The following is a 27,724-nucleotide window of genomic DNA, read 5'->3' as shown; positions in this document are numbered from 1 at the left end:
TCATCTAGGATCTGTGTGTGTGTGTGTGTGTGTGTGTGTGTGTGTGTGTGTGTGGTTGCATGGCTGAGCTGGCTGTGAGTTGTTTGTGCTAGCTGGTATTCTGAGCTTGTTTATGTAATTTAAGGTGTTGTCCTGTCAAGTAATTTCTGTTTGTTTGTTTGTTTGTCACTTGACTTGTTTGTGTGCTCTCTGATGTAATTAGTTCGGTCCGTTTTAGCTCCCTGTGACTACCCTCCAAGGCATTGCGTGGCGTTGCGTGTGAGTGTCTGTGAGAGGGAAACACACAACCCAGGCTGGTGTATGTGATGCGTTATCAGCATTTGGTGTTGTCTTTCTTTAGCATGCATTCATTACATACGTTACGTGTGTGTGTGTTTTACTGCAGTGTCGTATGACAGATCTTTGGACAGCAGCGCCATCTATTGGTCATTTGATGGAAAGGGGTGTGTGTGGGTTGTTTTCTTTGCAAGTGTGTGTGTCCTGTGTGTGTGAGATTGGTGTTAGCACACTGGATTGCATTTGGTTACCTGAGAATCTTTGAAAAGAACGTATCTGTGAGTGTGTAGGTTTGAGTGTGTGTACACACACACACACACACACACACACACACACACACACACACACACACACATAACAAACGTGTGTATGTGATTCTCCTGTTAAACCGGTCTGTGGGTGTGTGTTTTGGTCGCCTATTAAAGCGGTCTGTAATTGTTTTTGTCTATATCTGTGTGTGTTGTTTTCTCCTGTTAACTGTGTGTGTGTGTGTGTGTGTGTGTGTGTGTAGGTTTGAACTGATGCGGATGTGCTGGCAGTACAACCCAAAGATGCGGCCGTCCTTCCTGGAGATCATCAGCAGCATCAAGGAGGAGCTGGAGGCGCCGTTCCGGGAGTTGAGCTTCTTCTACAGCGAGGAGAACAAAGCCCCCGACACAGAGGAGCTGGACATGGACACCATGCACAACGTGCTGCTGGGCGCTCAGAACAGCCTCACACCACTGACCGCTGCCAACGCCAGCGCACCCCCCTCCAGTGCCAACGCCCACGCTGCCACAGACGCTGCTGTAGCCGCGGCGACAGCCTCCAGCAGCGGTGGCGGAGGCGGCGGCAGCAACAGCAACGCCCCCGCTTCCCCATCCAGTGTCGCTGGAGCTGGAGCCGGAGCCGTTGCCTCGGCAGCCACAGGCTCGCCCCTCGCCCCCTCCTCTCCCTCCTCCTCCCCGGGCTCGGACAGACCCTCAGGCCACGCCCAGGCGGCGGCCAACGGGCCAATGGTGTTGCTGGGAGCGGGGCTGGACGAGAGTCAGCCGTACGCACACATGAACGGCCGTAAGAGTCAGAGGGCGTTACCGCTCCCGCAGTCCTCTGCCTGCTGACCACACTATCACACACACACACACACACATGAGCAGGACCGCATCTCTCTCCTTCTCCTCTCAGCACGTTCTCCATCTCCTCTCTCCTTTCGCCTTCTCTTTCTCTCCTTCCTTCCTTCATTCTCGCTCATCCCTCGTCTCCTTTCTCTCCCCTTTCTTTCCGCTTCCTCACTTCTTCATGAAAGACACAGTGGGAGAGAGAGACTGTTGTGCGGGGCGGGGCTTTTCTTACACATCTGTCCAGCCATTTCCTGCTGTGTGGAAGGACTGGAGTTTATTTCTGTGTGTATGTATGCGAACACTAAGGGGCGCCAGAGTGCTTGGAAGATGGGCGGCGACGGGGTGGCAATGGCGCGTCATCGTCGTGACGACTGGAGTTTCTACCGTACCTCAGTGGACCTTTCCTATTTTTTTTTTTTTTTTTTTTTTTTTTTTTTTATTTCTTATCAACTGACACTAGCACCAACCAACCTGCTGCTGCTGTCTTGGGAAGTGGACAGATTGGAGGACTGACTGAAGCCTTTTCCCCGGGGAGGGACTGGGTTCGGGTTTGGGTTCGGGGACAGGGATGTTTTGGTGTGTGGGGGGAGGGGGGGACCCAGTCTATCCTGTGATGGCTAAACTGGTTTTCGTAATGTTTTTTGTTACTTTTATAACGTTTCCAAATAGGGAAAAACACAAAATGCAGGCTTGTCATAAAGGGTAGAGCATTGAGGTGGCATTATGATTATTATTATGATTTATTATTATTATTATTATTATTATTATTATGATGTTATTGTTCTATATTATGGAAGACAAGAGGACACTATTGGCATAACTCTGCAGCAAATCCAACAGATGAGCACTTGAGGGTGGGGGAGGAAGTGAGCATCTGTGTGTTTCTGTTTTTAAACAGACACACACTTTTGGGCTCTTGGTGGGTGGGGGGGTGGGGGGGTGTGGTTGAGGATGTTCTGAGTACACACATACACACACACACACACACCTTAACTGGTTTGGTCTCAGGAGAGTGTGTGTCGAGAGATTAAACCAGAAGCATTGTGAGTCTCAAACCTGCCAAAATGTCTATTTTTACACTCTTTACCCTTTTTGCCAAAAGTTGTAAACTCTCAATTGAAGGCTTCCCGCTCCTTCACCCTGCAGTTATTTGAATTCTGGTTTGCCTTCAGATAAGGATGGAGGACACTGAATCAAAACACAATCCAACATCTCTTCTCTGTTCTTTTCTCCTGACTTGAAACAGTCATGCGCTGGTTGTAGTGGGTGGGAGACTCTTCTATCCAGTGATTGGTTATTCTGGAGGGGGTGTCTCTTGATTATTTTGAAAGGGGTGATCTCACTCCTTTCTCTCTGATGATTGGTTGAAATTGGTTATTGGGAGCGAGGGGTATCTTCTCCCCATTGATAGCTTATTCCAGATGGGGGAGGCTCTTTCTCCTCCATCGTATCTGAGGGTTTGTTCTAAAGGGGCCTCGACTCACCCACAGCTGGGCCTTACACAGAGTGCAACCAATACACACAAACACACACACACACACACACACACACACACACACACACCAGAAGTTACACTGGAAGGGTCAGGAGGTCAGCAGACAGGAGCGCTCCCTGAAACAGTTACACAGGTACACCAGGATTCTCTTATCTCTCTCTCTATCTATCTCTCTCTCTCGTGCACACACACCCACACACACCCACCTGTCTGTGATGGTCTCAGTTCTGTGTCGTACCGCAGAGCAAACACATACATATACACACACACACTCCTTGACATCAGTTTGTTAGTGTCACTTTTCTATGACTTTTTTACAGTTCAGATGTTCACTTTAAATGTCTGTACAGAAGGAAGCTGCTATTTTTCTTTCATTTGTTTTTCTTTATTTTGTGGTTGTAATATATATCTATATCTATATGAAGAGATCTTCAGGTTTCTTTCTTGTTTCCAGTGTTTCCTCTGCAATCCGTTTCAGCTTCCATTCCTGAAAACAAAACAAAGATCAAAAAAGTTCCCATAAAATGAAATCCATGTTTTTTTTTAAATTTGCATTTCTTTGTGTCTCCTCCTCCTCCCAAATCCAAAGGCTCTCATCCCAAGCATCCTTCAGCACGGCTTTGAAATTGAGTGTTGAGTCAGCTTCTTAATCAGTGTTGAGCCAGCTCCGTCTTTCGTCTCCTGTCTCCAGCTCTGATGTGGGTGTTCAGTCCGCTCAGACCTCTTCCTTCTCCTCCTCCTCTTCTGCTCATCTTATGACCAGCTCTCCCTCTTGTGTTTGTAAATGCCAACCTGACCCAGGACCTTACGAAACTGTGTGACGCACTACAATTAGAAGATGCCTCCCCTTGTAAAGGACCTAGTTAGTTCATACACACGCACGCACGCACGCGTTAAATCTGCTTTCCCATGTATTGTGTGGTCAGAACTGAGGATGACGTGGCTGTGTGTTAATGCCATATAATCCATGTAATGAATACTAGGAGTCCTTACGAACTGAAGTTTACCATTGATGCACGTCCAGTTGCCGCTGATTCAGCTCAAATTAGACTTGCAGTTATTGGCTATACCAATGGCTTGTCCCATCTACTGAAAGGAGCTATGCTACGTAGTCAGCTTGTGCTAATCCACATTTTGTACAGATCAGTGATGGCTGGGTAGGTGGGTGTGTTTGACAGCCCCCAATGGCAGTGCTGCTATAGCCAGACATAGCCCAGGTATTCTCCTGTGTCTTCAAAGAAGATGTTGTTACTGGGGTGAAAGGCATTTTATGAAGCCCTACAAATACTTTCGAGCAGAGTTGAGTATGGCAAAGAGGTTCTATTAAACCAAGGGGAAACCAAACCTTTAGCTCATCTTCAGCCAGCTGTGACCATTCCTGATGTTTGTCCAGATTCTTCTCTTTTCCTCTGCTCCCTCTGAGACTGTTTCCACGCTACCCTCTCAATCATTTATCTACCTCACTCTTCAAAACAGTGACATCCATACATGGGTTATATCGGCCGTGTGTGTGTGTGTGTTATATACACACGCGCGCACATGTGTGACAGAGATACAGCAAATTGAAGCAGAGGAGGAACTCCAGCATTAGGGCTGCCAAACCCAGAACAACAGCTGTCAAACATGGTCACTGACATGGCTGCTGGTCTTGCCTGCGAGGGTCAAAACCTCAGTCATAAATCCGTCATAGGTGGCATACTCTAGGCATACTATATGATGTCGAGATCCCCCGTTATTACTCAAAGTTATAGGAGTACACGAATCCCATTTACTCCATTGTTTTGAGACTGACTTTCTGTTACACAAAAAAACCCTGGCATGCCCTCACTCACAAACATGCACATACATGCTACATCATCTGCTGCTAACAGTATCCGTGTCACCAACATACATTAATAGCATTTATTTTCATTACCATAACCCCTCCATGTCATCTCAGTCATGCCCCTCATGCCAGCGGACTCCTAGGCCTCCCTGCTCCCTAAGGGGGGAGGGGTGGGGTCTCATCAGCCTCCTCTAGGATCTCCTCCTCCTGACTGGCGCGGTTGCCGCTGGTCTGGTTGAAGCTGGTCAGCTGCTGGTGACCTGATTATTCTGGCCATTCAGCCTCAGAAAGACATTGTGTAGAAGGCTTGGATGTAACAGCTTTGGCTTTCAACATACAAGATCAAGAAGAGAGAGCATCTCTTTAGGTTAAACACATAGCCAGAGATGTATACGGATTAAGGTTTGTAAAGAACAACTAATAGAGAAGCTGGCAAGTGTTTGAAGATTCAAACAAAACCCACTAAACCATCTCGACCGAAGGATGCAGTCTTGAGGTAGCAGGTTGGCATTTCTTCTTTCAGTTTTCTTCTGACTATTTTTCCCTCTCGTGTTGCTTCAGCTGAGTTTCTGGTGAGTTCTCTAATGTGGATGACCGAAATGGAGAGGTTCTCGTACAAGGGGATTCTTCTAATCAAAAGAGGCCAGGCGAGCAGGTGTGTGCTGGCCTGTTCTGCTTACACATTGTTCTCAGCAGAGGATAATCTCTATTTAATGTCTTAAGACGGCTGCTACTGCTATATACCATAGGTGTCTGGGTGTCAGAGCCTTACCCTAACTAAAGGACCTCTGACCTCTTCAACATACACACACACACACACACACACACACACATAAATGGACCATTTGTCCTGTAGATTACGGGTAGTTATACGTAATAATGATGCTGGGACATGAACTGATTGGGAACCAGGAGAACCAGGCATTTACAGATCAGAAAACTCTCTAGAGTATCTTTTAACATGGGCACAATCATTCAACAAATCAACAACTTGTTCACAGAATCCTAACCATATATACGAAAATCTCTTCATCCTCCCAAGGTATGTGTTGTCTGGTCAAGCAGAAGCTTTGGTACATTAACAGAGGCAGGATGGGAATGAACTCTACAGGATTTGGATAGAGGGCGTAATGTTTCTCCTTGTACGGCTGTCAGATGGGTTTAATGCAGGACTGGTTTAGAAGTATCTTCTGTGTGTCATCAGTCTATGTTGCTTTATATGTAGGCTTTCAGAGAAAGGGAAGGAGAGCATAGGATGTATTGGTAATGTGCATTTCAATGTGAATACTAAATGGACCCCGTATCGTAGAAGCCTTGGCGAGGTGTAATAGACTTCCAAAGCTTTATTGAATAAATCTAGATGGGGGAGTGTAGCTGATGTCACAAAGTGGATGAGTCAGGAGGCAAGAGATGCCCTGGTGTTATAGAGGTCAAAGGTCACATTTTTCCTTCTGTTCTGACTTGAAGGGCTTGCCTCTTCATCTGTTACATGGCACACATGCACCATCACCACCGCCCCCTTACATTTGCATCTACCCTCCATCCTCCCATTGTCACCAGTAATGTACGTCTGGTCACACAAGTCCAGTCTGTGCCTATTAGTGGCTTTAATCGTCCTAAACCATGATGTGGAATTCTGGTAGATTCATGTTCTGCAGTTCAAATTCTAGAAGGTTCAGAAATGGAATTTTGAAACTTGCTCCGGTGTAAAGACAATTTGTCTACAATCATTTACAGGTTCAGAAGTGTACATATTTATTTTCTAGTCTGCATCAATGCCAGTTCCCCTTGGAGATTGTCAGTTTAGCGGCCCTCGTGGCAGAGGATGTCCTACCTTTCATCTTTACCACTGGAGCCTGGTGAAGCGGACAGCAGAAACAGAACTCTTGTTTTTTTTTCATTACTATCATTATTATAATAATTATTATATATTTTTTACAAATGATGGCCAATTTGTTACCATTTGAATTTAATGTGTGTAAATTATTCATATAAAATTCCTTTGTTTATATTAAAATGATTAATTAGACCTCCAGTGTCTGTCTACCTTCTTGTGCCCATTCTATCTGCCCAGGAGGAGGCTCAAGACCCTGGTACTGATGATGCACCCTTGCTATCTTATCCAACACCCTATGCATGTGCATTTGAAGTAGACAACATTACACATCCATACACTACATTAAAGACGCTTGACTTGAAGCGAGACTCGTTTGTGTGCTATTGTACTGTACAAAAGGGACTAGCGGAACCACAAAGAAGTCCTTTAATGGTGTGAACTCAGCACACACACTCCTGAGAGACCTGTACACCCTTTAAAACTGAACATGCAGTACATAGGCAGACTGCATCAGTCCATCAATGTATACCTATTAGTCACAAATTAGTTCATAGTTTCCCTTCACTATAAAACAACTTTAATACTCTACAAGGACTTTTAGTAAAATGGCTTTAAATTATAGTAATTGCTATTGCTTTTAATAATTGTGAGGTTCATGATTCAATTTTGATGCTACTTTTAACTGTACTGTTCAAACCTACACTATGAATTTGTGTGTATGTGTCACATACCTTAATGTTGACACTGGTCCCTTACAGCTTCTGAAGGGTAAGCTCACATAACATAACTGCTCAAATATTATTTGACTGCCACAACAAAATGACAGTTAAATAAAAACAAGGAGTGCTTTGCTCTGGTTTTAACTGATGTTTTTTTTTTTTATCAATCAGTACATCTTTGTCAAAGTAATACATGTCTGGATCGATATGGCTGTAAAGTAACAAGACATCCGTAATGTCTTAATTTGAATACAATACAATACAATTTGAAAATAATTTTGTTTAAATCCAAACATGATACAAAGAACCACATTATCCCCTTTAGTCCTTATTAGATACTTTTAAAACACACTCATAAAAAAATTATAAAAACATTAGTCAACATCTCTATCAAACAAGAAAGACCAAGACTAAACGAAAACTAAATGAAATCATTCAGGTGTTTGTAAATGTCCAGAGGGATGATCAGGTTGATCGGCTGTTTCCTATGCCCCTGTTAGAGGTCACCCAGAGGTCAGTCCATCAGGTAGGTTGGGCAGGGGAGAGAGAGTAGTCAGACGCTTCAGTTCTTCTTCAGTGTCTCCAGGTAGCCGATGAACCTGCGCAGGTTCACCTTGATGTTGTCCAGCACACACAGCTGCTCCGGACTGTAGTTGCCTTTGCCCTCCTTACGCAGCTGGGGAAGGGAACACACACACACACACACACACACACACACACACACACACACACACACACAGTTGAGTGTTAATGTCTGACGTATGACCGAACTCAACAAAACCCAACTGTTCTCAGAACAGATTTATAATACACAATAGTTTTTTTCCAGTTCTTTTAGCTGATGTATTCTTCCTTTTTAATCTTGAATTTTTCCACGTTCCTCTATCTGGTCATTTGTAAAGCACCAATGTGTATGAATTGGGCTCCATAAATAAACTAGTCTTCGCTTTCCTTGAACTCCTTCACTGAAACTGATGGTGGGCCAGTTTGGCATTGGACTGTAGTTTGCAGTGTGTTCTCAGAGGAATAGACGACAGACACAGAAACCTCTCGCTTTCTCCAGACCCCACTTCTGCACAGGGCCGTGAAGACTAGCGGTGTTGTCTGCGCAGTGGTGCGTGAGCGGGGCCTCACCTTGGATTTGAACACGGGCTGCAGGGCCTTGAGGGCGGCCAGCAGGTGGATGTTCCTGGCGGCCTTCTCCGCCTCGGCCCCGTCGGCAAACACGTCGAACAGCGCGTCCAGAGCCTCCCCACACACCACAAGGTTAGAGTCCTTAGAGGCCACAGAGAGTAGGGCTGTCCCGATCATCTGCCAGAGAAAAAGACACAGAAGAAAAAATCTAATCTGGTGTGTGTGTGCGTGCGTGCATCATACCTGTCATGTATCTGCTGACTGGACAGTGTTGTCTGTCTGTCTGTCTGGACAGTGTTCTCTCTCTGTGTGTGTCTGTGTGTGTGTGTGTGTGTGTCTGTGTGTGTGTCTGTGTGTGTGTCTCTGTCTCTGTGTGTGTGTCTCTGTGTGTGTGTCTCTGTGTGTGTGTGTGTCTCTGTGTGTGTGTGTGTCTCTGTGTGTGTGTGTGTGTCTCTGTGTGTGTGTGTGTGTCTCTGTGTGTGTGTGTGTGTGTCTCTGTGTGTGTGTGTGTCTCTGTGTGTGTGTGTGTCTCTGTGTGTGTGTGTGTCTCTGTGTGTGTGTGTGTGTCTGTGTGTGTGTGTGTGTGTGTGTGTGTGTCTGTGTGTGTGTCTGTGTGTGTGTGTGTGTGTCTGTGTGTGTGTGTGTGTGTCTGTGTGTGTGTGTGTGTGTCTGTGTGTGTGATACCTGTAGTGTGTCTGCTGACTGGATAGTTTTCTCTGTGTGTGTGTGTGGGTGTGTGTGTGTGTGTGTGTGTGTGTCATACCTGTAGTGTGTCTGCTGACCCCGTCTCCTTGGCCAGAGTGCTCCCTGTGATCCCCAGGATGGCGAGAGCGTTCACCCTCACACTCATCACGTCACATCGCGTCGCCGCCTCACACACACCCATCAGCTGCTGAGGACTCATACACTGATCAAACACACACAAAGACACACACATACAGAGAGCATGGTAAGCCTCTAAACAAGAAGGTCCTGAAGCATCTAAACGAAAGGTTCATAGATGCTATGTGTTTCTGACTGGTAGCCAATGAGAGGAAAGATGATGTGATGTGTTTCTGACAGGTAGCCAATGAGAAGCTGGGTGATGTGATGGTTTCTGACTGGTAGCCAATGAGAAGCTGGGTGATGTGATGGTTTCTGACTGGTAGCCAATGAGAAGCTGGTTGATGTGATGGGGTTTCTGACTGGTAGCCAATGAGAGGCAGGATAATGTGATGTGTTTCTGACTGGTAGCCAATGAGCAGCTGGTTGATGCTGTGGGTCTCACCTGTGGGATGTTTTTGGAGGCCATGATCTGCAGCAGTGAACGCAGAGCACTGGTTACTGCCTCCAGAAACTCCTCTTCCTTCAGAACCTCTACAACACACACACACACCAATAAGGAGCGTTCACACACACGCGCAGCAGAATGCACAACACACACAAGTGTGTGTGGTTGAGATGTGAACGTATGTGTGAGTGTGGTGTGTCTAATGTGTGTGTGTGTGTGTGTGTGACCGAGGTACTGACCTGCAGAGCTGAACACCAAGCTGGCCAGGTGCTGAGCCACCATCTGCAGACCTGCAACCCCACCCAGAGGTTCCGTATCCATGGTAGCTAGGATGTTATGGAGACAGGTCAGGGCCCGGCACTGCACCCGGTGCATTCTGGGTCAAAATAACATAGGGATGGTCAATAGGAAGACTAGCCTGACGTGGCTCTTCACATTAGGAGTACAAACCTGTGCAGAGACAGCCTATTAAAATGGTCAAGTTAATGTTCTGTGCTGGATAGCTAAAGGTTAATTAATGTCAAATTCTAGTAAGCAGGAAAACTGAGGAGTGCAATGACTGCAGAATCAGTGCTGCAAAATCAAGCGAGTACAACTGTAGGACTTCAGTGTTCAGTGTTAAATATTACTGCAAGACTCGGTCAGTGCTTCCAAAATCTCGCCACTTGGCTAAGGCTAAAAAATACTTTATTCTTTGTGTTGACTTGCTCACTGCGCATGCACCAAATTTCAGGGGGCAGCTATTGCTATGGTTACGGTGGAAATAAACAGAACTTTCAGTTGAGGTGAAACGTCAGGTATGACATTTCCAACAATGTGATTGACTGTATATAATACATGGCAGCACCTCCAGTTATAATCTGCCAAGTTTAGCGTTACGGATTCCCCCTCCCTGATTCCCCCATTAATTTCCCCGTTAGTGATTGGTCTCTGATGGTACTACAGGACTACATATGTATTACTACAGGAAGGAGGAAGAAGTACTTTTTGATCAGACTCTTCCATGATGAGTTTCTCCCACAGGCATCCACTGCAGCAGGACTGGGAAACTCTGCCTTCTTCAGAACCTGAAGACAGACACACACACACAAACACACAGATTATTTCATAGCAGTGTGCCTTAGTGTTCTATAATAAATAAAATATATATCTCTGTGTAATATTATGAACAGGAAGAGGATATATGTCCTGGCAAGTACCAAGTGTTTTGACATTAGGCAGAGCTATACCAAATTTAGCCCAAACGACTTGACAGAAACATACAGTATAAACACGCAACAGACACTGACTCGTGTTCAGAGAGAAATATGACAGGAGGAAGGATTTGGGGACATGAAGCACTCATGGCAAGTAGGCAGGAAAGTATAAGCCTACCGTATAAGAGTATGAGTGTGTGTGTTTTTTTGTCTTCTGAAGGATGCTGTAATGTATTATGGCACTGAGGACATCAGCAGACAGACAGAGAGAGTGACAGAGTGTGAGTGTGTGAGTGTCTGAGTGTGTGTGTGTGTGTGTGTGTGTGTGTGTGTGTATCTGAGTGAGTGAGTGAGTGAGTGTGTGTGTGCGTGTGTGCGTGTGTGTGTGTGTGTGTGTGTGTGTGTGTGTGTGTGTGTGTCTCTTACCTTCTGAGGGATGCAGTGGTGTATTAGGGCACTGTGGACTTCAGCGGAGAGGCAGAGGGGAGACTGCAGACTGCCTACTTCACAAGCCTCACTTTCATCACCACTCGACATCTCCTCCCATTCATCATCAGATGGGTCTGCAGGTCACACACACACACACACACACACACACACACACACACACACATAATGAATGAACAGCACCCTTCAAAAACAGCCTTCAAACAAAACATCTCCAAACATGCATGCATGCACGCATGCGTACACACACACACACACACACACACAGAATCCCTCTTTTGAGAGCAGTACCCTCCAGGCATCTTTAAATTCAGCCTTGTACACACTTCCAAACACACACTCGCCTCACCGTCTGAGCAGCACATGTTGACGATGACCTCCAGCGACGTCTGCTGAGACAAGAGCAGTGCTGTAGCTTCCCTTAGCTCCTCCTTTCCCTGCTGGACACACACACACACCCACACACAGACACACATTAATGCTATAAATAGACTAAGCAAAAAGAACTTCTGCAAGAAATCATCAATAGAAAAATCTCTAATAGGAGAACCATTAACCACTACTTGCACTTGACTAATTACTTGTTCTCTCACTTCTCGCACGTAGCAAATCAGTGAGGGAAATAATAAACCAGTGATGGAGCAGGACTCCTAAGCACTCATCCTCTCACTTACCGGTAGCAGGTCAGAGAAGTCTTTATTCTTCCTCGCCGTGTGTCCTCCGTTCACCCTCTCCTCCCCCTCCTCCTCCTCCATCTCCTCCATCTCTTCCTCTGCTCCGTTGGCCAGGTGATGGTGCTCCTCGGGGCTCTCCGCCCTCTGGTCTCCAGCGTGGGCGGCATCGTTTGCGTGGCGAGCGGCCTCGGCCTGCAGCAGGTCTGGGATCAGTGCTGCGCCGTCCAGGTCCAGGCTGGCTGAGAGAGTGGCCACGAGGGCGCTCAGAGTCTGGGCCTGACGCCCCACTGGGATACTGTTCTTCAGGTTCCATAATGAGCCTGGCCAGCAGGGGGAGACAGAGAAGGGGAAAGAGAGCGAGAGATACACACACAGAGAGAGGCAAGCAGATAGAGAGAGCGAGAGAGAGAAAGAGACAGAGAGAGGGATGACAAGAAAGAATAACGTCAATCATGAGCTAGTAAACACACACATCAGACTTATATATCTTTCCTGTCAGACAAGCCAGATAACACAAAACATAAAATGACTGTGCTCTCAGTTTTGACTTAACGTTGAAAAATGTGACTTAGGGTGACATATCTATTAGAAATGTAATTCAGTAGGGGTCTACATCACCACCTCTGTGGATAAAAATGCCATTTAGAGTAGGGACCTTCATTCTGGGGAGCTAAATGTTGGTTTTAGAGTCATAAATCTATCTACATAGCGAGTCTTGTGATGCTGAGATTCATTTAATTCAGTTTGAGTGTGTGTGTGTGTGTGTGTGTGTGTGTGTGTGTGTGTGTGTGTGTATATATAGCCAGCCATGAGAATGCGTGTGTCTCACCTGCAGCCAGTGTGCGCAGAAGTGTGTGCTGCATGTCGGGGTGTGTGGAGAGAAGCACAGCCTCCAGGGCCGACAGCACGGCCACGTTCACACTTCCCAACAGCTCCGCGTTCTCCTCTGTCACCGTGTGTAAGCATTGGGCTACACACACACACACACACACACACACACACACACACACACGTGTACACAGACCAACAAACAAAACATTATTTGCAGGGCTGCTTTGACTTTTGGTAGATAAGGGTGGACAAAAATGTTTTTGCAACAATACATCAGTATACATTTTTTTATATACTATATTCTCCATTATGTTGAACTCAGCACAGCATGTATGTGGATTGCAACCAAACAGCATAGAGGGGAGGGTTACTTGACTTATGGCACTATGACACAACATGTGATGTTTTTGCAGTGTCTTACCAGCAGAGAGAGCTAGCTCCACCTTCTGCTCATGTCTCTCCAGGCACAAAACCAGCACGTCCAACAGCCCCGCTTTATTGAACAGTGATACGGCCTGACTGCTGTTCTCACTGTAACACACACACACACACACACACACACGGAACAGAAACTGCTGTGTTGGTGAACTAATAAGGCTTTAGTATTGAGTTTTTCAACGATCATTAAAATGCTGGATGAACTGAATTGTTTTCAACAATCACAATGCCACTAACTATGCTTAAAGTAACACTATGGAGTTTCTGGAGCTGCCAGGTAGGTGGCTACTTTCTGCTGGACTATTCAGTAACTTATTTGCTGTCTTGCTTTGTCTTGTGTTGCACTTGCTTAATGTTTGACTGTGTTAGGAGAGTTGTTGGCAAGCTAGCCAACATAGCTATCACAATAACATTACAAAGAAGCCGACGCGAGAGCACTTATTACTAGCATCAATGTCCAAGCGTGTTATAAGAAGCTTGCTAACATCGCTAACGAGATGTCTTGCTAGCGGCTAAACTTAGCGAAACCTGTTGAAATGTGCTTACTTTGTTTATGACAAACTAGCGAGTCAACAACTTTCCTAACACAGTCAAACATCAAGCAAGTGCAATACAAGACAAAGCAAGACAGCAAATAAGTTACTGAATAGTCCAACAGAAAGTAGCCCCCTACCTGGCGGCTCCAGAAACTCCAGTGTTACTTTAATAAATGTGAGGGTTTTTTTTTTTCATTTCCTCCTCAGTGTGTTTAGCCATCTGTTCCACCCAGGGGTCTAAGGAGGGGGTACGTACCACAGGTTCCACAGCAGATTGATGGCCTCGTTGGCCACGTCTTCAACTGTGCTCTTCAAGTTCTTCGGGGAAGGATTAACGTCAAAGCCTGAGCAGCACTGTGGGCAAGAAGCCAACAATTATCTGAGACAGAACACCAAATATCACCCAAATCATTGCATGGGCAATGCCTCTAAAGAGGGGGTACAGTGTGTGTGAGTGAGTTTGGTGAAGAGTTTCACTGCTGTCTCATGTGTCTAAAGCACAATTTATGGTCGTCCGTTAACGGAGACACAGAGAGCCCTCTCCGTCGTGGCAAACCCTCTCCGTGGCCTGACGTGCACCTCCCAATTTTTTTAACTATCCGCCTCTGTCAATCCGTCAATACATCGCTGTTTACCTTGTGGGTAGTAGTATGCCAACATTAGATAGCTGGCTCAGACACCTAGCAAATCCCCTCAGACGTATTTTTCAGTGTCTATTTCTCTGTAACTCTTAAAAAATCTAAGCAAAAAAGTCAAACAAACAACTTTTATATACAAATACGACCATCTTCGGAGTTTGGTCCGCCCACAACCGTCGGAGAACCATAAATGAAAACGAGTCCATGAAATGAAATGAAAACCACTGAGAAATGGAGTTGTAGAAGTATATTGAGCCCTTAAGATGGGCAGAACAGATACTGTGTAGCCTGTATTTCCTGTATTTAAAACCCATTCTGAGGTGAATCCCATAGACATGTGGAGGCCTCTGCCTTTACTAAGACCTCAGACACACAATCTCAGAGATGGAATTTAGATCCTTCTGCATGGATGCTGAGTGGCAATCACCTTTGCTAGGTGCTCAAGCATGGATGCTAAGGTAGTCATGGAAACCACCATTGGTCCCTAGTAGTAAAAGTTTTGTGGCTTTGAGAGTAAAGTTTACTGCTACACATGCATACCTACCATAAGCACAGACGACGCGTGTGCATGCACGTGCACACAAACACACACACACACACACACACACACACACAGGCTTTGCTTACCTCCCTGAGCAGGGTGATGAGAGGCGTCAGGATGTCCTGTCTCACCATGTCCTCACACACCTCGGGACTCCCACATGCACTTAGGTTCCTGTCCAGAAACACAACACACAGGTCTGTGCTGCAGCTGTTGTTGAGCCCATTTTGATACTTTTCAATCTTGCTCATTGTAACGCTCAGCCTTATGGGGCTGGTAGATGCTAGATTCCCGTAACAGCACTTCGCAGACATAGAGAGGATATGAGAAGTGTGTATGTTTATGTTTGTGTCTGTAAACAATGTAATCTGGTCCTCTTAAGAACATATATATGGAAGTAGTCATTTCAAGCATACACATGGCGCAATGTATACACACATTCTCAGATACACACTCACTGACAAACTTTCTCACAAAAACTTAAATACGCAGTTCTTTCAGTCCTTGGAAAGTATAGACACAGACTGAGACACCCACCTGAGGGCTCCTGCCGCGGTCTCCCGAACAGCCACGCAGCTGTCAAGCAGCAGTGGTCCGAGACGACGCACCGCGTCCCGCTGGAGGAAGCTAGGGATGGTCTGACTCTGCTGCACCATCCGAGAGATGCTCGCACAAGCACACTCACGCACGTCCGCGCAGGGACTCTGTAGCTGAGAGCAGACACACACAGGTTTGTTAGCTATCGCTGATGAGATGACATCAAGACTAAAGTGTCTTTAACGTTGTTATGTAACGTTGCTTATGAAGACTAATAATGTTACACTGGATAGGACCCAACTTTAACAGACATGCAACTTTAACAGAGAGTGCTTGCAAAGAGAAATAATATTTAACATTTAACCTGTATGCGTTACTTGGGAGCACGTTTGTGTTGATGCCGACACAGTTGTCTATGCATTTACACAACGTGTCTCTAAAGGGCTAACTGGCTGTTGGTTAAACTGGCTAACTGATGTCTTGTTAAATGGACGCGCTAACTAGCTGGCTAACCAGTAACTATACCAATACACAGCGCTGTCAACCAGACTATTCTGTAAATGGTGTAGTAGTAGTAGAAACGGCTCCCATACTTTCTCTAAAAGTTCAGCAGCCGGAGAGTCAGCTTCAACTTCATCCTCGTTCTCTAGAACTTCTTTCACAGCATTAACGGAGAGTCCTTCAGCCGAGAACCGAGGCCTTTTAAATTTATTATTTTTAGCTTTACCCATGTCTGTTTCTTAAAGTGCAGATTAAAAACGACTGTAACGAATAGCTCTGAGAAAAGTATTTGTTTTTACATTAATCCGGTCAAATAAAACTTCTATCTTCCCAACAATCGTGCAACACAGCCTAAATTTGACCATGTGGATGTCGACATGGGCAAATCGCGTCAACAGCCGTAAACAGAGCTACTTTACCGTCAAGCGTGGGATGTGTCGTACGTCGTAAAACATCTTGACTGTATGCGAGACACTGTACGCTTGTGGTGCCCAAATGAGGGCGGGGAGGGCATAGCACAAGCTGTACCTGTCCTGGAGGATAACTGCGATCAGTAAAAAGAAGCCAAAAATGTAATATATGCATTTAATCAGTTATTTATGAGAATGGAGGACGATTTGGTGTCTGAAGATGATATCTGTAAGTGATGAATGGATGTTTGATATGGGAATAAGAAAAGCTACAGTTTTGCTTTGGTTCCGCATGACGAGCTGACTACCAGCCATTTATTTCATCGTCAGTTTCTAACCTAGTTATGTTTGATTATTTTTAACAGTTTGAATGATTTTTTTACATACTCACACCATGTTCTTTTAATATAGATTTTTTATTTTGCTTATTGGGATCAGACGTAGTGCAGACTAATAGACTCAAAGTGGTTATTGACTAGGCTACTGATACCATTCATTGAAAATCGTGCGGCTGACACCATTGGGTCTGCTGACTAATTCAGTCAATGGATTTTTGAGTCATACTAAACTGTAAGAAGGCTATTGCTTTGAGATAAAAACAAAGAATGTTGCATAGTTGCTTTACATAGCTTAAATTAGCCAATGGATTTTCCCGTTTTAATTATTTATTGAGAAGTGTTCATTTTCGTTATAATCTCCAATTAGGTTTGAAATCATTCGATTAGAAGTTAAGCGTTTTCATCTTTTGGATGACATCCCTCTTATCCATATTAATTAACTAGCATTATTAGCCGATATCTGCTTTCATTAATATGCTTAATGGAGAGACAATCTGAAGTGATTCTTTACCCTATTAAGCCAATAAACTGCTGTGACAACAGACTGAATCTCTCTCTCTCGCTCCCTCTCTCTCTCTATCTGTCTCTATCTCACACACGTGTGTGTGTGTCTGTGTGTTTGTGATGGAGAGAGAGAGAGAGAGAGAGAGAGAAAAGGGGTGTGTGTGTATGTGTGTGTGAATGTGTGTAGTCTTCCTATAAGGGCATTGTATTATTTGCAGACTGATGTGTTATCATCTTAAATGTCCTGTTGACCTAAGCCTAAGTGATCTGTCACGCAGTGGTGACGTTCACTCTGAACACGGCACTCTGATTGTATAAATTGCTTCTGGCCTCTGTGGGATATGTTGTCAGGAGATTAAAGCTGCATTCAAAGCAAGGGGATGTGACACTACTCAAAGTGATAGTTATACTGGAAAGAAAAAAAATAGTTGTGGGCCCACTCACATTTCTTCAGCAACAAAAACGACAAACTGCACCAATGCATCAATGTTGTATGCGTGTGTGTGTGTGTGTGTTTGTTCCAGTGCTTCGGTCTGAGAAGGAGTTTCACGATGCAGCGAAAAGAAACGATACAGACAGAATGCTGGAGCTGATGAAGAAAGGAGTGAACATCAAGGCCAAAAATAAAGTGAGACACTGACCCAGAAAACAACTCCATGTCTCTGACAAACAATAGTCCCACTCTGATGTGCCAACGTATAAAATCAGATGTACATTTTGAGCTTGTCTGGATCCCCCGATCAGGAATGTCAATATTTCATTGTGGGAATGCCAGTGGGAAAAACATGGGAGGTGGTGGGGTGGCGGGACAAAGACCTGTTAGCGTTGGCATGCCATAGCGCTAATCCCACGTCTGAGCGCCAGCGGAGCAGGATGTGCCCTGTGGCTCACACCGTCTCTCTGTAGTAAACGCCCTCAGACATTTCCTCCTCAGTAACACTAGCTGTCATGTACATGGAGTGGAAGGGCTTCACTGTTTCCTTGTGGGGCATTAGGCTGTCTAATGCTGGTATGTCTCCACCTCTCTTTCATCTTCCCTTCGTACGTTTGTCCCCTTTAACTTCCATCATTCCCTCTCTCTCCCCCTGTCTTTTGTCTTTCCCTCTCTCTGTATCGCTTTCTTTTCATCCTGCCTTCTTTTCATCTCTCCCTATCTCTGTCTCTATCTCCATCTCTCCCCCTTTTCCATCCCTCCCTCTTTCCACCTCTCCTCCCTCCCCCCCTCTCTTCCATCTCTCCGTCTCTTTTGTGGTCTCTTGCTCTCTCCGTCTCCTCAGCTAGACCGGAAGGCCCTTCACTGGGCAGCAGGGGCAGGAAATGAGCAGGCGCTACGGCTGCTCCTGGAAAACGACACAGAGGTGGACGATGTTGACAGTGTAAGTGTGTGTTTGTGTGTGTGCCTGTGTGTGTGTGTGTGTGTGAGTAAGAGAGAGAGAGAGAGAGAGCGTGCATGCATTTGTGTTTCTTTGTGTGTGCTGAAATCCGATATCCTTTGTTTTATGCTTTATCTGCCTGTAATGGTGCACTTCCCAATTTCCCTGCGCTGAAACAATTGGACAACAAAAGCTGAAAACTGCAGGTCTCCCTTTAGCATTGGCCTGCTCTAGCGCACTGTTTCATGCAGCCCCTGTGCTGTGCTGTGCAGAGCACATGTTGGTGTGCTTACAGTCATGACTCTCTGATAGCCTTCTGTGAGTGGTGGGGTTGCTGAGAGGGTGGCTGTATACCCTCCAGATGAGGTGGCAACTCTAAGGGTGAACGACCAGTACCAGGATCAGAACCTCTAATGTGTACTCTGTGTGTGTTTGTGTGTGTGTGTATGTGGGCATGCGTGTGTGTGTGTTTGTGTGTCACTTCTGCTGCTGTGTGTGTGGTTTTTTTTTTCAGTTTGGAATGAACGCTCTGCTGCTGTCTTCCTGGTTTGGGCATCTAAAGGTTCTGCAGATTCTGGTGGCCTCCGGTGCAAAGCTTAACTGTGAAAATAAAGTAAGACCTGTACATTTTTTGTTTATTTGCTTTATTTAAGTGTTGTTAAGCTTTTTGTCTCAAGATAAGCGGAAGATGTTTTGTCATTGTGTCACATCTTCCTTAAAGGGAAGGAGAGCGGTCTGTGGTATCACATCAAAGCAAAACAAATGACACATTTTCCTTAAAAGGGAGGGAGAGAGGTCTGTGGTATCACATCAAAGCAGAACAAATGTTTTTGCTTTTCATTGGAAGACACCTACGTTAAATTGCTATCTTATCAAATCACACCTATACTGTAAAGTGTGTATGTGTGTGACAAATGGGAACTTTTGGCCAGGGCAGTGTGTGTGTGTGTGAGAGAAAACCCAAGAAAGAGAGTGTCCACTTTGTTGCTTAAAGTAAAAGATTCTGTAGATTCTGAGGCTAGCAGCCCCCGTGTCAGCACATCCACTGTTTCATCATCTGATGGTCATCATGGCAACAGTGCTGACCCAAACAGTTAAGACAAAAGGGGTGGGGGTCTATGGCATTGTTTCTGAATTTGACAGGAAGATATTGTAGCGTGCAAGTGGTGCGTGCTTCCGTGTATGTGTGTGGAGAGGCAGAGAGTTCCCATGATTCTGAGTGTTCTGTGTATAAGTGTTTGATTTAGAATGTTCTTGTGCCTCCCCTTTTGTGTTAATGTGAGCATGAATCTCTGTTTTCATTTCTAGTCCGTGTGATACGGTTTAATGCCTTTATTTGGCCCCTGTGTTAGTTAGTGTGCTTGTCCACAGTTACCGACTGTGCGATGTAGAGATTAGACCTCCGTCTTGTGTTTTCCCCCTCAGTGTCAGTGTTCCTGCCTGTTCTGCTCAACATTACAATCAATATGAATGCACTGTGTTATATGAGTGTTTGTTGTGAGACTGGCTTTTACATCTGAACTTTAACAGAACTATTACGTGTGTACAGCAGCCGATAGCTGTATCATATGTTTATGTTATTGTGGCGTGTAGTGGGATTGATGTGTGAATAACTGTGTACTTCCTTGTTGCGTTTATTTAATGGTGTCTCCCAGTGTTCCATACGCGAAGGTCGATGAGTTTGGTTTTAATGTTCTCAGTAATAGTGATTGGTGTTTTCCCCTTCCGGTTAATGGCTCCTAATATTTGTAGTTAGTAATTAAGAGTCAGTGTGTTGTATAAATGCCCTCGTGTGATTGCCCTGGTGTCTTCGCTTTGTTTACCCTGAGCCTGTAAAATGTGTCTGCATATGTAAGCCGGCTCCATTTGCCATTCTGTAGCAGTATCTGAATGCTTGTGCCTGTGTTTTATGGAAAGAAAGCCAAAGATACGCCTGTCCCTGCAAGATCGACACAATATGCTGTATTATATATTATATTACATGTGTATAAATGCATTATATTTGTAACAGTCAACTGTATTTCATGTGTATTATATGCTGTATTATATATAACACACACACACACACATATATATATATATATATATAAATGTATATATATATTATGAGTTTTACATGTGTATGTGTATGTGTGTGTTGTGCTGTGTGTGTATGTGTGTATGTGTGTGTTGTGTATGTGTGTGTTGCCAGAATGGCTTGAATCTGCTTCATTGTGCTGCCCAGCGGGGTCACATTCGTGTGCTGGAGTTCATCATGGAGGACCTGGAGGACATGAGACTGGACAGAGTGGATAAGGTGAGGGCCACACACACACACACACACACACTCTCACACACACACACACACACACACACACACACACACACACACACACACACACACACACACACACACATACATACCCTCGCTTTTGTTTCCTTTGATCTTTTGTCTTGGTTTTTATAGTGCAAAAGTTGATAAAATGATTCTTACTCTTGCTAGTATACTTTTTTTTTCTGTTTATTACCTTCATATAACTCCAGAACTGCGCCAAGTGATTGGTTTCCTCTCCAACATCCTACATTTAGCTACATTTCAGCTCTTTATTTATTTATGTATGAAGCACCGCTAGCAAAGGCACATTGTCCCAAGGGCTTTTTATACAACCCGAGGCTCAAACATAAAGGCAACATTAGCAATGAGTCTGTAGCTTTGTTTAAAATTCACATTACACAAGGGTGCAGATGTCACACGCACTAGCATGCAGCTTATAGATGGCAGAGAGGGGGAACTCAAGGAACCAGGCTGTTTGCTGAGAGTGTTTGAAGAGAAGAATCACCACCTTGAACATACACACATACACACACACACGCACATACAAATATACACGCACACACACACATGCACACACCCTATGAAATGATTGGAAGGTTTCTCAGAAACTGTTATCAGGAGCAAGATACACCATTGAAGACTTGGGTCCCAAGAGTTTGCTTAGCCTGATGCTGAAAGGAATGTGTGTTTACGAACCACTTGTGCATCATGTACAGTATGTCTGGCCCAGATAGTAGTGGAAGCTGTTCAATAACTCATACTAGCTATTTAATAACTCATACTAGCTGTTCAATAACTCATACTAGCCATTCAATAATTCATACTAGCTGTCCAATAACTTAAGTTTTGGTTGATTCAGACATTTTAATCCTTGCTTTTAAATATAGGGGTAGTAGTGTACCAGTGTTGCTCACACAGTTGTGTGTGTGTGTGTGTGTGTGTGACTGTGTGTGTGTGTGTGTGTGTGTGTGTGTGTGTGTGTGTGTGTGTATGTGTGTATGTGTGTGTGTGTGTGTAGTCTGGAAAGACAGCGTTCCATCTGGCTGCAGAGCATGGACAGCTGGAGGTGGCTGACTTCCTTATTGGGATGGGCTGTGCACACAGCATCAAGGACAAGGTCTGACACCTACACTCACATACACACACACACACACACGCACACACACACTCACACACTCACTCACAGAGACAAATATTAATCTTATCACATGTGTGCTTACATAATTATACCCAAGCACATACACACACATGTACACACACAGATGCTCAAACGAATGCAGCCAGCCCTAAAGCACACACACACAAACACAAACTCCAACCGGCATATGTGGATAAATACGCACACATTCAGCTTGTCTGTGGTAGTGTTGACTAGGCCAAGGTCTCACCCTCACCCACCTCCCGCCTACCCACTCACACACACACACACATACACACACACACACACACACACACACACACACACACACACACACACACACACACACACACATACACACACACATTGGTATACACAGAAGACCTCATGTTATTGTGTCTTGTTTAATTTACTGTGTCAGTTCAAATACAGGTCACATTCACTCGTAGCATTCTAATGTTGCATTGTGGGATATTTGCAGGAGGAGAACACCGCTCAGCACTTAGCTGCTAAACAGGGCCATGCAGAGGTGCTTCAGAAGGTCATAGAGACCGGTGAGGACATCGATGATAAAAACATTGTGAGTGAGAAACTTCAATCCACCTCTGAATTGTTGAGTTGAAATCTGTATTTGATCTGTGGAGCCCAGACCAATGAATGAACCTCCCACTCCCTTTATTCATCTCCCCCCCCCCTTCTCTCTCTCTCTCTCTCCCTCTCTCTCTCCCTCTCTCTCTCTCTCTCATCTTTCCCTCTCTCCCTTCCTCTCTCAGGATGGTCTGACTGCCCTGCATCTTGCTGTGACTGGGGGACACTATGAGTGTGTCAGACTTCTACTGGAGGCTGGTTGCAATGTCAACGCACTGACCAATGCAAGTTTTAATCTTAAAACTATCTACATGTGTGTTCTAGCTCATATGTAGAACTCTCTCTACACATGTGTTCTAGCTCATATATAGGACTCTCTCTCTACATGTGTGGTATAGCTTATACATAGCAGGATTCTGTCTTGCATATGAACTGCTTCATAAACTCATATGACCTCAAATCAGATGTCAGAAAAAGAGAAAAGAGGAATGTAATGGCGTTGTACAGTTGATGTTATTATAACAGTACTGTTTCTCTCGTAACAGCGGGATGTGATTTCTGTGATTTGGATGTGATGTTGATGCTGTGTAACTGGTGTGTCTCCTGAAACAGCGGGATGTGAATGCTCTGTACTACGCTGCTCAACATGGCTTCCCTCGAGAGGCTCAGCTGCTGCTGGAGGCAGGGAGTCACACAAACACAGTGGACAACGTGAGTCTCACACACGTACACACACACACACAAACACACGTACACACACACACACACACACACACACACACACACACACACACACGTACACACCCATATTCACACACAGACCCATGAATGTACATCCTGAATCACATACGCATACACGCTCTCATACACACACCCACACACACACACATTTTTTGTCTTAGATGTGTGGTTCAGATGTCCTAACATGCGGCTCATGTTCGCTCTCAGGTCCAACACACTAGTCCTCTTCATCTGTCCGTCCTCGACAACCACCCTGAGATTGTGAAGCTGCTCATTGATGCTGAATGTGAACTTGACATTCCTGATAATGTAAGTCACAATCTCAGACCCGGAAAGTCCCAGAACTCTACACCTGGATGATATAATCTTATACTGCTTACTGCAACATTCTGTGTATTTTTTAGGTGTGTGTTTTTTCTGATGTATAGCTTACCTTTACAGTTAGTCTCTTTGCATTTAAGTGTTTCCTAAATAAGCAAATGAAAAATAAATTGGTTATCATGTTATCATGCCTCGGTTGATCATTGTTTGTGACATTTCTATAAAAGATGTGCTGTGACTGTCTCCCTCTAGAGGCTCCAGACACCACTGCACATTGCTGCTGAGCATGGCAGGCAGGGCATCGCTGAGATGATCCTCCTTGCTGGAGTCAATCTCAAACTGCCTGACAAGGTACCACAGCCTGTTTTCCTCTGTCCTGTTTCCTTTCTAGACACTGAATGTATTTTTTGTTAGTGAAATTAAACTGAAGTAGTCATGTAGCAAAGAATCAAAGCAAGAATCAAGCAAAGTATCGCAAACATCAGATAATGTGCTGTTACTGTGTGTGTGTATAGGATTGGAATTAATTTTATCATAATGCGTGTTGCAATCCCTACATTCAAATTCCGATTTGAGTTTCAAAACAGATATGTCTCGAAATGCTCAGCAAGGATCACCAATATCAAGTACTTTGCTGTACGGCAATGTCCTGACTAAATATTATTCTCTGTTGTAACATCATGCTTTGAATGGCTATCTGTCCAATATTGATTATAAATGCCAATGGATTTGAGCGATAAATATTGGGTTTCTTAAAAGCAGCGTTTGTCCTCTCCTCTTTACTGTGACAGACATTTTACAGCACAAATGACTCACTGTACAAGATATGCATACATTAACCCCTACATTATAAAGCACGGATCAAAAAGTCTGCTGTGTGTGTCTCTCTCTCTGTCTGCAGCAAGGGAAGAGCTCTCTGGATGTGGCGGCCAGGGCGAACCATGTGAACCTGGTGGACATGATCATCAAAGCAGACCGCTTCTACAAGTGGGAGAAGGTGTGCCGTCAGATGGCAATCTGACAAAACATTAAACCATTAACTAGCATTACATATTCCAGATGGTGGATGGTCTGTTGTCTGAGTGGTTTAACTGGTATGAAGGTGCAAGTTGAAATGTTGGGCAAAGCAGTTAACATTGAGCAAAAACAAAGAACTCATTTTGTGTTTGTGGTCATGTTAAGAAGTACCATCTGGATCCTGCTTTCCCCTTAGGACCACCTGAACCCAGAATCTGACCCGCTGGCGGGCCGCGCGCTGACCTTCAGGCAGGACCACCAGCCGGACACCCAGCACATCCGCTCAGTGGCGTGGAGGCTGGCCACCAAGTACCTGGGCCCAGGGGAGTGGAAGCTCCTGGCCGAGCTGTGGGGCTTCACAGATGCACACATAAGGGCCATCGAGCAGCAGTGGACAGGTGAGTCTGGGACAGGTGAGACTGCAATGGATAGATGAGTCTCTCAGGTACAGCAGTCAACAGGTGAGTCTTTCAGGGAGGGCAGTGAACAGGTGAGTCTCTCAGGTACAGCAGTGAACAGGTGAGTCTCTCAGGTACAGCAGTGAACAGGTGAGTCTCTCAGGGAGGGCAGTTGTAAGATAAATTTGAATTATCAAATGTATCAAATGAAGTATATCAAATGGAAAAAATCAGTCAGAGACAGCAAGTTAAATTCACGTGGAAAATGTAAAGCCAGACGAAAGAGCAGGTTAAAACTGGGACAGAGGGCTGTGACAAAGGGCAGCGAAAAGAGAAATCATAAGTGGTCAGTCTGTGGCACAGATAAGGGAAAGTTTTCAGACGATAAAGATGAAAAGCAGAAGTTCTGTAAATGGAAAATACCACAAGAATCATGTGTTATTACTATGTGCAGAGTGGACAGTATTTCACAATCTTAAGATCGATAGATGGGCGGCCCAGGGGTCCAGAGTGACATCACTGGATTAGGCCTTAAAAGTTTGAGCATCCCCTGTATCAGATCAGAATGCATTCTCCATCTTGCTTGACTGTACTTGATTGTCTGTTGGGCGAGTTGTATTGTGTCAGTATCTACCAGTAAAACTTATCTTGTTACAACAAATTGCTTCGTATGGTGGTTCCTCTCCAAAACAACACGCAAGAGTGAAGTGTCTCACAGTGGACAGGTGAGACAGCAGTGGACAGTATGTAAGATACAGCCATGGGCAGCTTAAACAGAAGTGGATAGGTGAGCTTCTCAAAAACAGCAGTGGACAGCTTAGCCATCAAACAGCAGTGGACAGGTGAGTTCCTCAGGGGATAAAAGTGGGCAGGTCAGGTCAGGTCAGTCTCACAAACAGCAGTGGACAGCTTAGCTCTTGGTACAGCAGTGGACATGTGAGTTTCTGTGGACACTTGAGTTTCTCAGGTACAGCGGTGCACAGGTGAGTCTGTGAAGTACCTTTAAACCTTTGTGTGTGCAGGCAATAAGAGCTATAAGGAGCACGGCCACAGGATGCTGCTGATTTGGCTCCATGGGGTGCTGATGGCCAGGGAGAACCCCATCAAGGGCCTCTACGAGGGGCTGGTAGCCATCGACAGGCTGGACCTCGCAGGTGGGTCACGCAGAGGTCATAGAGGGGTCAGCAGGGTGGCGCTGGATGAGGGGAAGTGGTTTTAAAAGTGTCCCCAAGATGACACTATATACCCTATAACATTATCACTGAATTCTCATCAAATGCACCACAGCAAGGTCAACACATATGCCACAATATTGCCAGTAAATATTCCACTACATGGCACAAAATACCCCATAAAGTCACATGTACCCCACAGTTTAGTCATAATAACCCCCAAAAGATGTCACTAAATACCCTAGAATGTAGTCATTAAATATTCCACAACATGATCAGAATACCAAATAGCCAGAGCTACAGTAGATCAAGGGATTTAGTTGTAAAATGTCTTTACAGAGTTTTGCAGTTCAACTTGAATAAAAAAACGTATATGTATATATACATATATATATGTATGTACAGTATATGTGTATGTATGTATGTATGTTGGTTGGACAGTGATTGGCACATTTGTCTATTGTCCCAACAGAAAATGTACGACAGAAGGCCAACGCAGACCCAGACACGCCGAAAAAATGCAACGCAATGTGAAGCACTGCTGGGAACACTTACATTTTTTTTTTTTAAACGAACATAGCAACATCTTCACGTCTAGCACAATCATTACGCTGAGTAAAAATGAGCACTGACAAAATCAGGTGATGATATTTTATTTACTCTGAATGTTATTAAGGTTGGATTTGCTCAGCCCACAGTTTTGCCTCCAAGGTAACCAGGTGTAGTACTACACTAACCGACATTCTACCAAGCTGTACTCAGTTTCGCCTGAAACTACAGCTACACTTTTTTTATGTTTACCTACACAATCATGAGGAATGATGTTTTACTTTGTTTGTACCACAAGTTGCTTTTGTAACCATTTTGTAAAAATGGTCAGAAAATCAGTAGATTTTATAATTGTCTATTTAATACTACTTGGAGTGTAAAGCAATAAATCGGTCAACCTTCTGAAACCGTCAGGAAAAAATGCCTTGCATTTGTACATCTGTTTATGGATGAGGTTGTTTTCTAACCAATGCACTGAACTATGATAACGATATTCAACTCTTCTGTCATAGATAACTGTGGAAAAAGAGAGAGTATCCTCAATGGATGGGACATTTTCATTGATACTATGTTTGAATCACCCATTAAAACAAAAAAAAATGTTTTCTTTGCATGGGGCGGCATGTTTTACATCTGTATGATTAGAACTTAGCGTAGTATTTTCAGTTGCTGGTATGCATTATTTGTATTGACTTCAGTACTTAAGCTGTATGTCTAGAATGCTGTAGAAAATTAGGTCTCAAATGCTGCAGAAAGGATATCTCAGCAATATCTGAACCTAACTCAGTTGTTTACCCACTTCTCTACTATGCATGAACTGAGGTATGCTTTGCTGAAATCTCAATAAAATGTAAAAACTAAATGAA

General features: G+C 44.6%; 3 protein-coding genes across 7 annotated transcripts in view; 2 read left to right on the top strand and 1 right to left on the bottom strand.

Annotated features, from left to right (window-relative positions):
- The window catches only part of LOC105893090 (insulin-like growth factor 1 receptor), a 75,246-nt gene extending 68,521 nt beyond the window's left edge, over positions 1–6,725 (top strand). For both annotated transcript variants that reach the window (XM_031587152.2, XM_031587151.2), the window contains exon 21: positions 788–6,725. In XM_031587152.2, coding sequence (XP_031443012.1) covers positions 788–1,376 — 589 coding nt within the window. In that variant the 3' untranslated portion in view covers positions 1,377–6,725. The remainder of the gene's footprint in view (positions 1–787) is intronic.
- Positions 6,726–6,943: 218 nt separating this feature from the next.
- On the bottom strand, positions 6,944–16,510 carry heatr3 (HEAT repeat containing 3). 3 transcript variants are annotated; one of them, XM_031587155.2, is made up of 15 exons: positions 16,415–16,510; positions 15,495–15,667; positions 15,044–15,131; positions 14,035–14,132; positions 13,226–13,335; positions 12,803–12,943; positions 11,974–12,293; positions 11,649–11,739; positions 11,279–11,415; positions 10,641–10,723; positions 9,896–10,032; positions 9,654–9,742; positions 9,150–9,293; positions 8,387–8,563; positions 6,944–7,928 (listed from the first exon to the last, which is right to left on the bottom strand). In XM_031587155.2, exons 1-15 carry the CDS (start codon positions 16,448–16,450, stop codon positions 7,815–7,817), a joined length of 1,938 nt encoding a protein of 645 aa, XP_031443015.1. In that variant the 5' UTR covers positions 16,451–16,510; the 3' UTR covers positions 6,944–7,814. The 3 variants fall into 3 exon arrangements, with proteins under 3 accessions (XP_031443015.1, XP_012674922.1, XP_012674923.1); XM_012819468.3 differs by lacking the exon at positions 16,415–16,510 and adding an exon at positions 16,088–16,375; XM_012819469.3 differs by lacking the exon at positions 16,415–16,510 and adding an exon at positions 16,088–16,375 and having other exon boundaries at positions 11,649–11,736.
- ankdd1a (ankyrin repeat and death domain containing 1A) lies at positions 16,476–27,035 on the top strand. 2 transcript variants are annotated; one of them, XM_031587157.2, is made up of 15 exons: positions 16,476–16,567; positions 17,772–17,875; positions 18,525–18,623; positions 19,135–19,233; positions 20,812–20,916; positions 21,953–22,051; positions 22,554–22,652; positions 22,846–22,944; positions 23,273–23,371; positions 23,609–23,710; positions 23,975–24,073; positions 24,624–24,719; positions 24,936–25,137; positions 26,160–26,291; positions 26,782–27,035. In XM_031587157.2, the coding sequence occupies exons 2-15, from the start codon at positions 17,828–17,830 to the stop codon at positions 26,841–26,843; spliced, it is 1,440 nt and encodes a 479-aa protein (XP_031443017.1). In that variant the 5' UTR covers positions 16,476–16,567; positions 17,772–17,827; the 3' UTR covers positions 26,844–27,035. The 2 variants fall into 2 exon arrangements, with proteins under 2 accessions (XP_031443017.1, XP_031443016.1); XM_031587156.2 differs by having other exon boundaries at positions 16,501–16,634; positions 26,782–27,034.
- The last annotated feature ends 689 nt before the right edge of the window (positions 27,036–27,724 follow it).

This window comes from Clupea harengus, chromosome 20 (assembly GCF_900700415.2).
Source record: "Clupea harengus chromosome 20, Ch_v2.0.2, whole genome shotgun sequence".
Classification (NCBI taxonomy): Eukaryota; Metazoa; Chordata; class Actinopteri; order Clupeiformes; family Clupeidae; genus Clupea; species Clupea harengus.
This window is presented reverse-complemented; position numbering and strand designations above follow the sequence as displayed.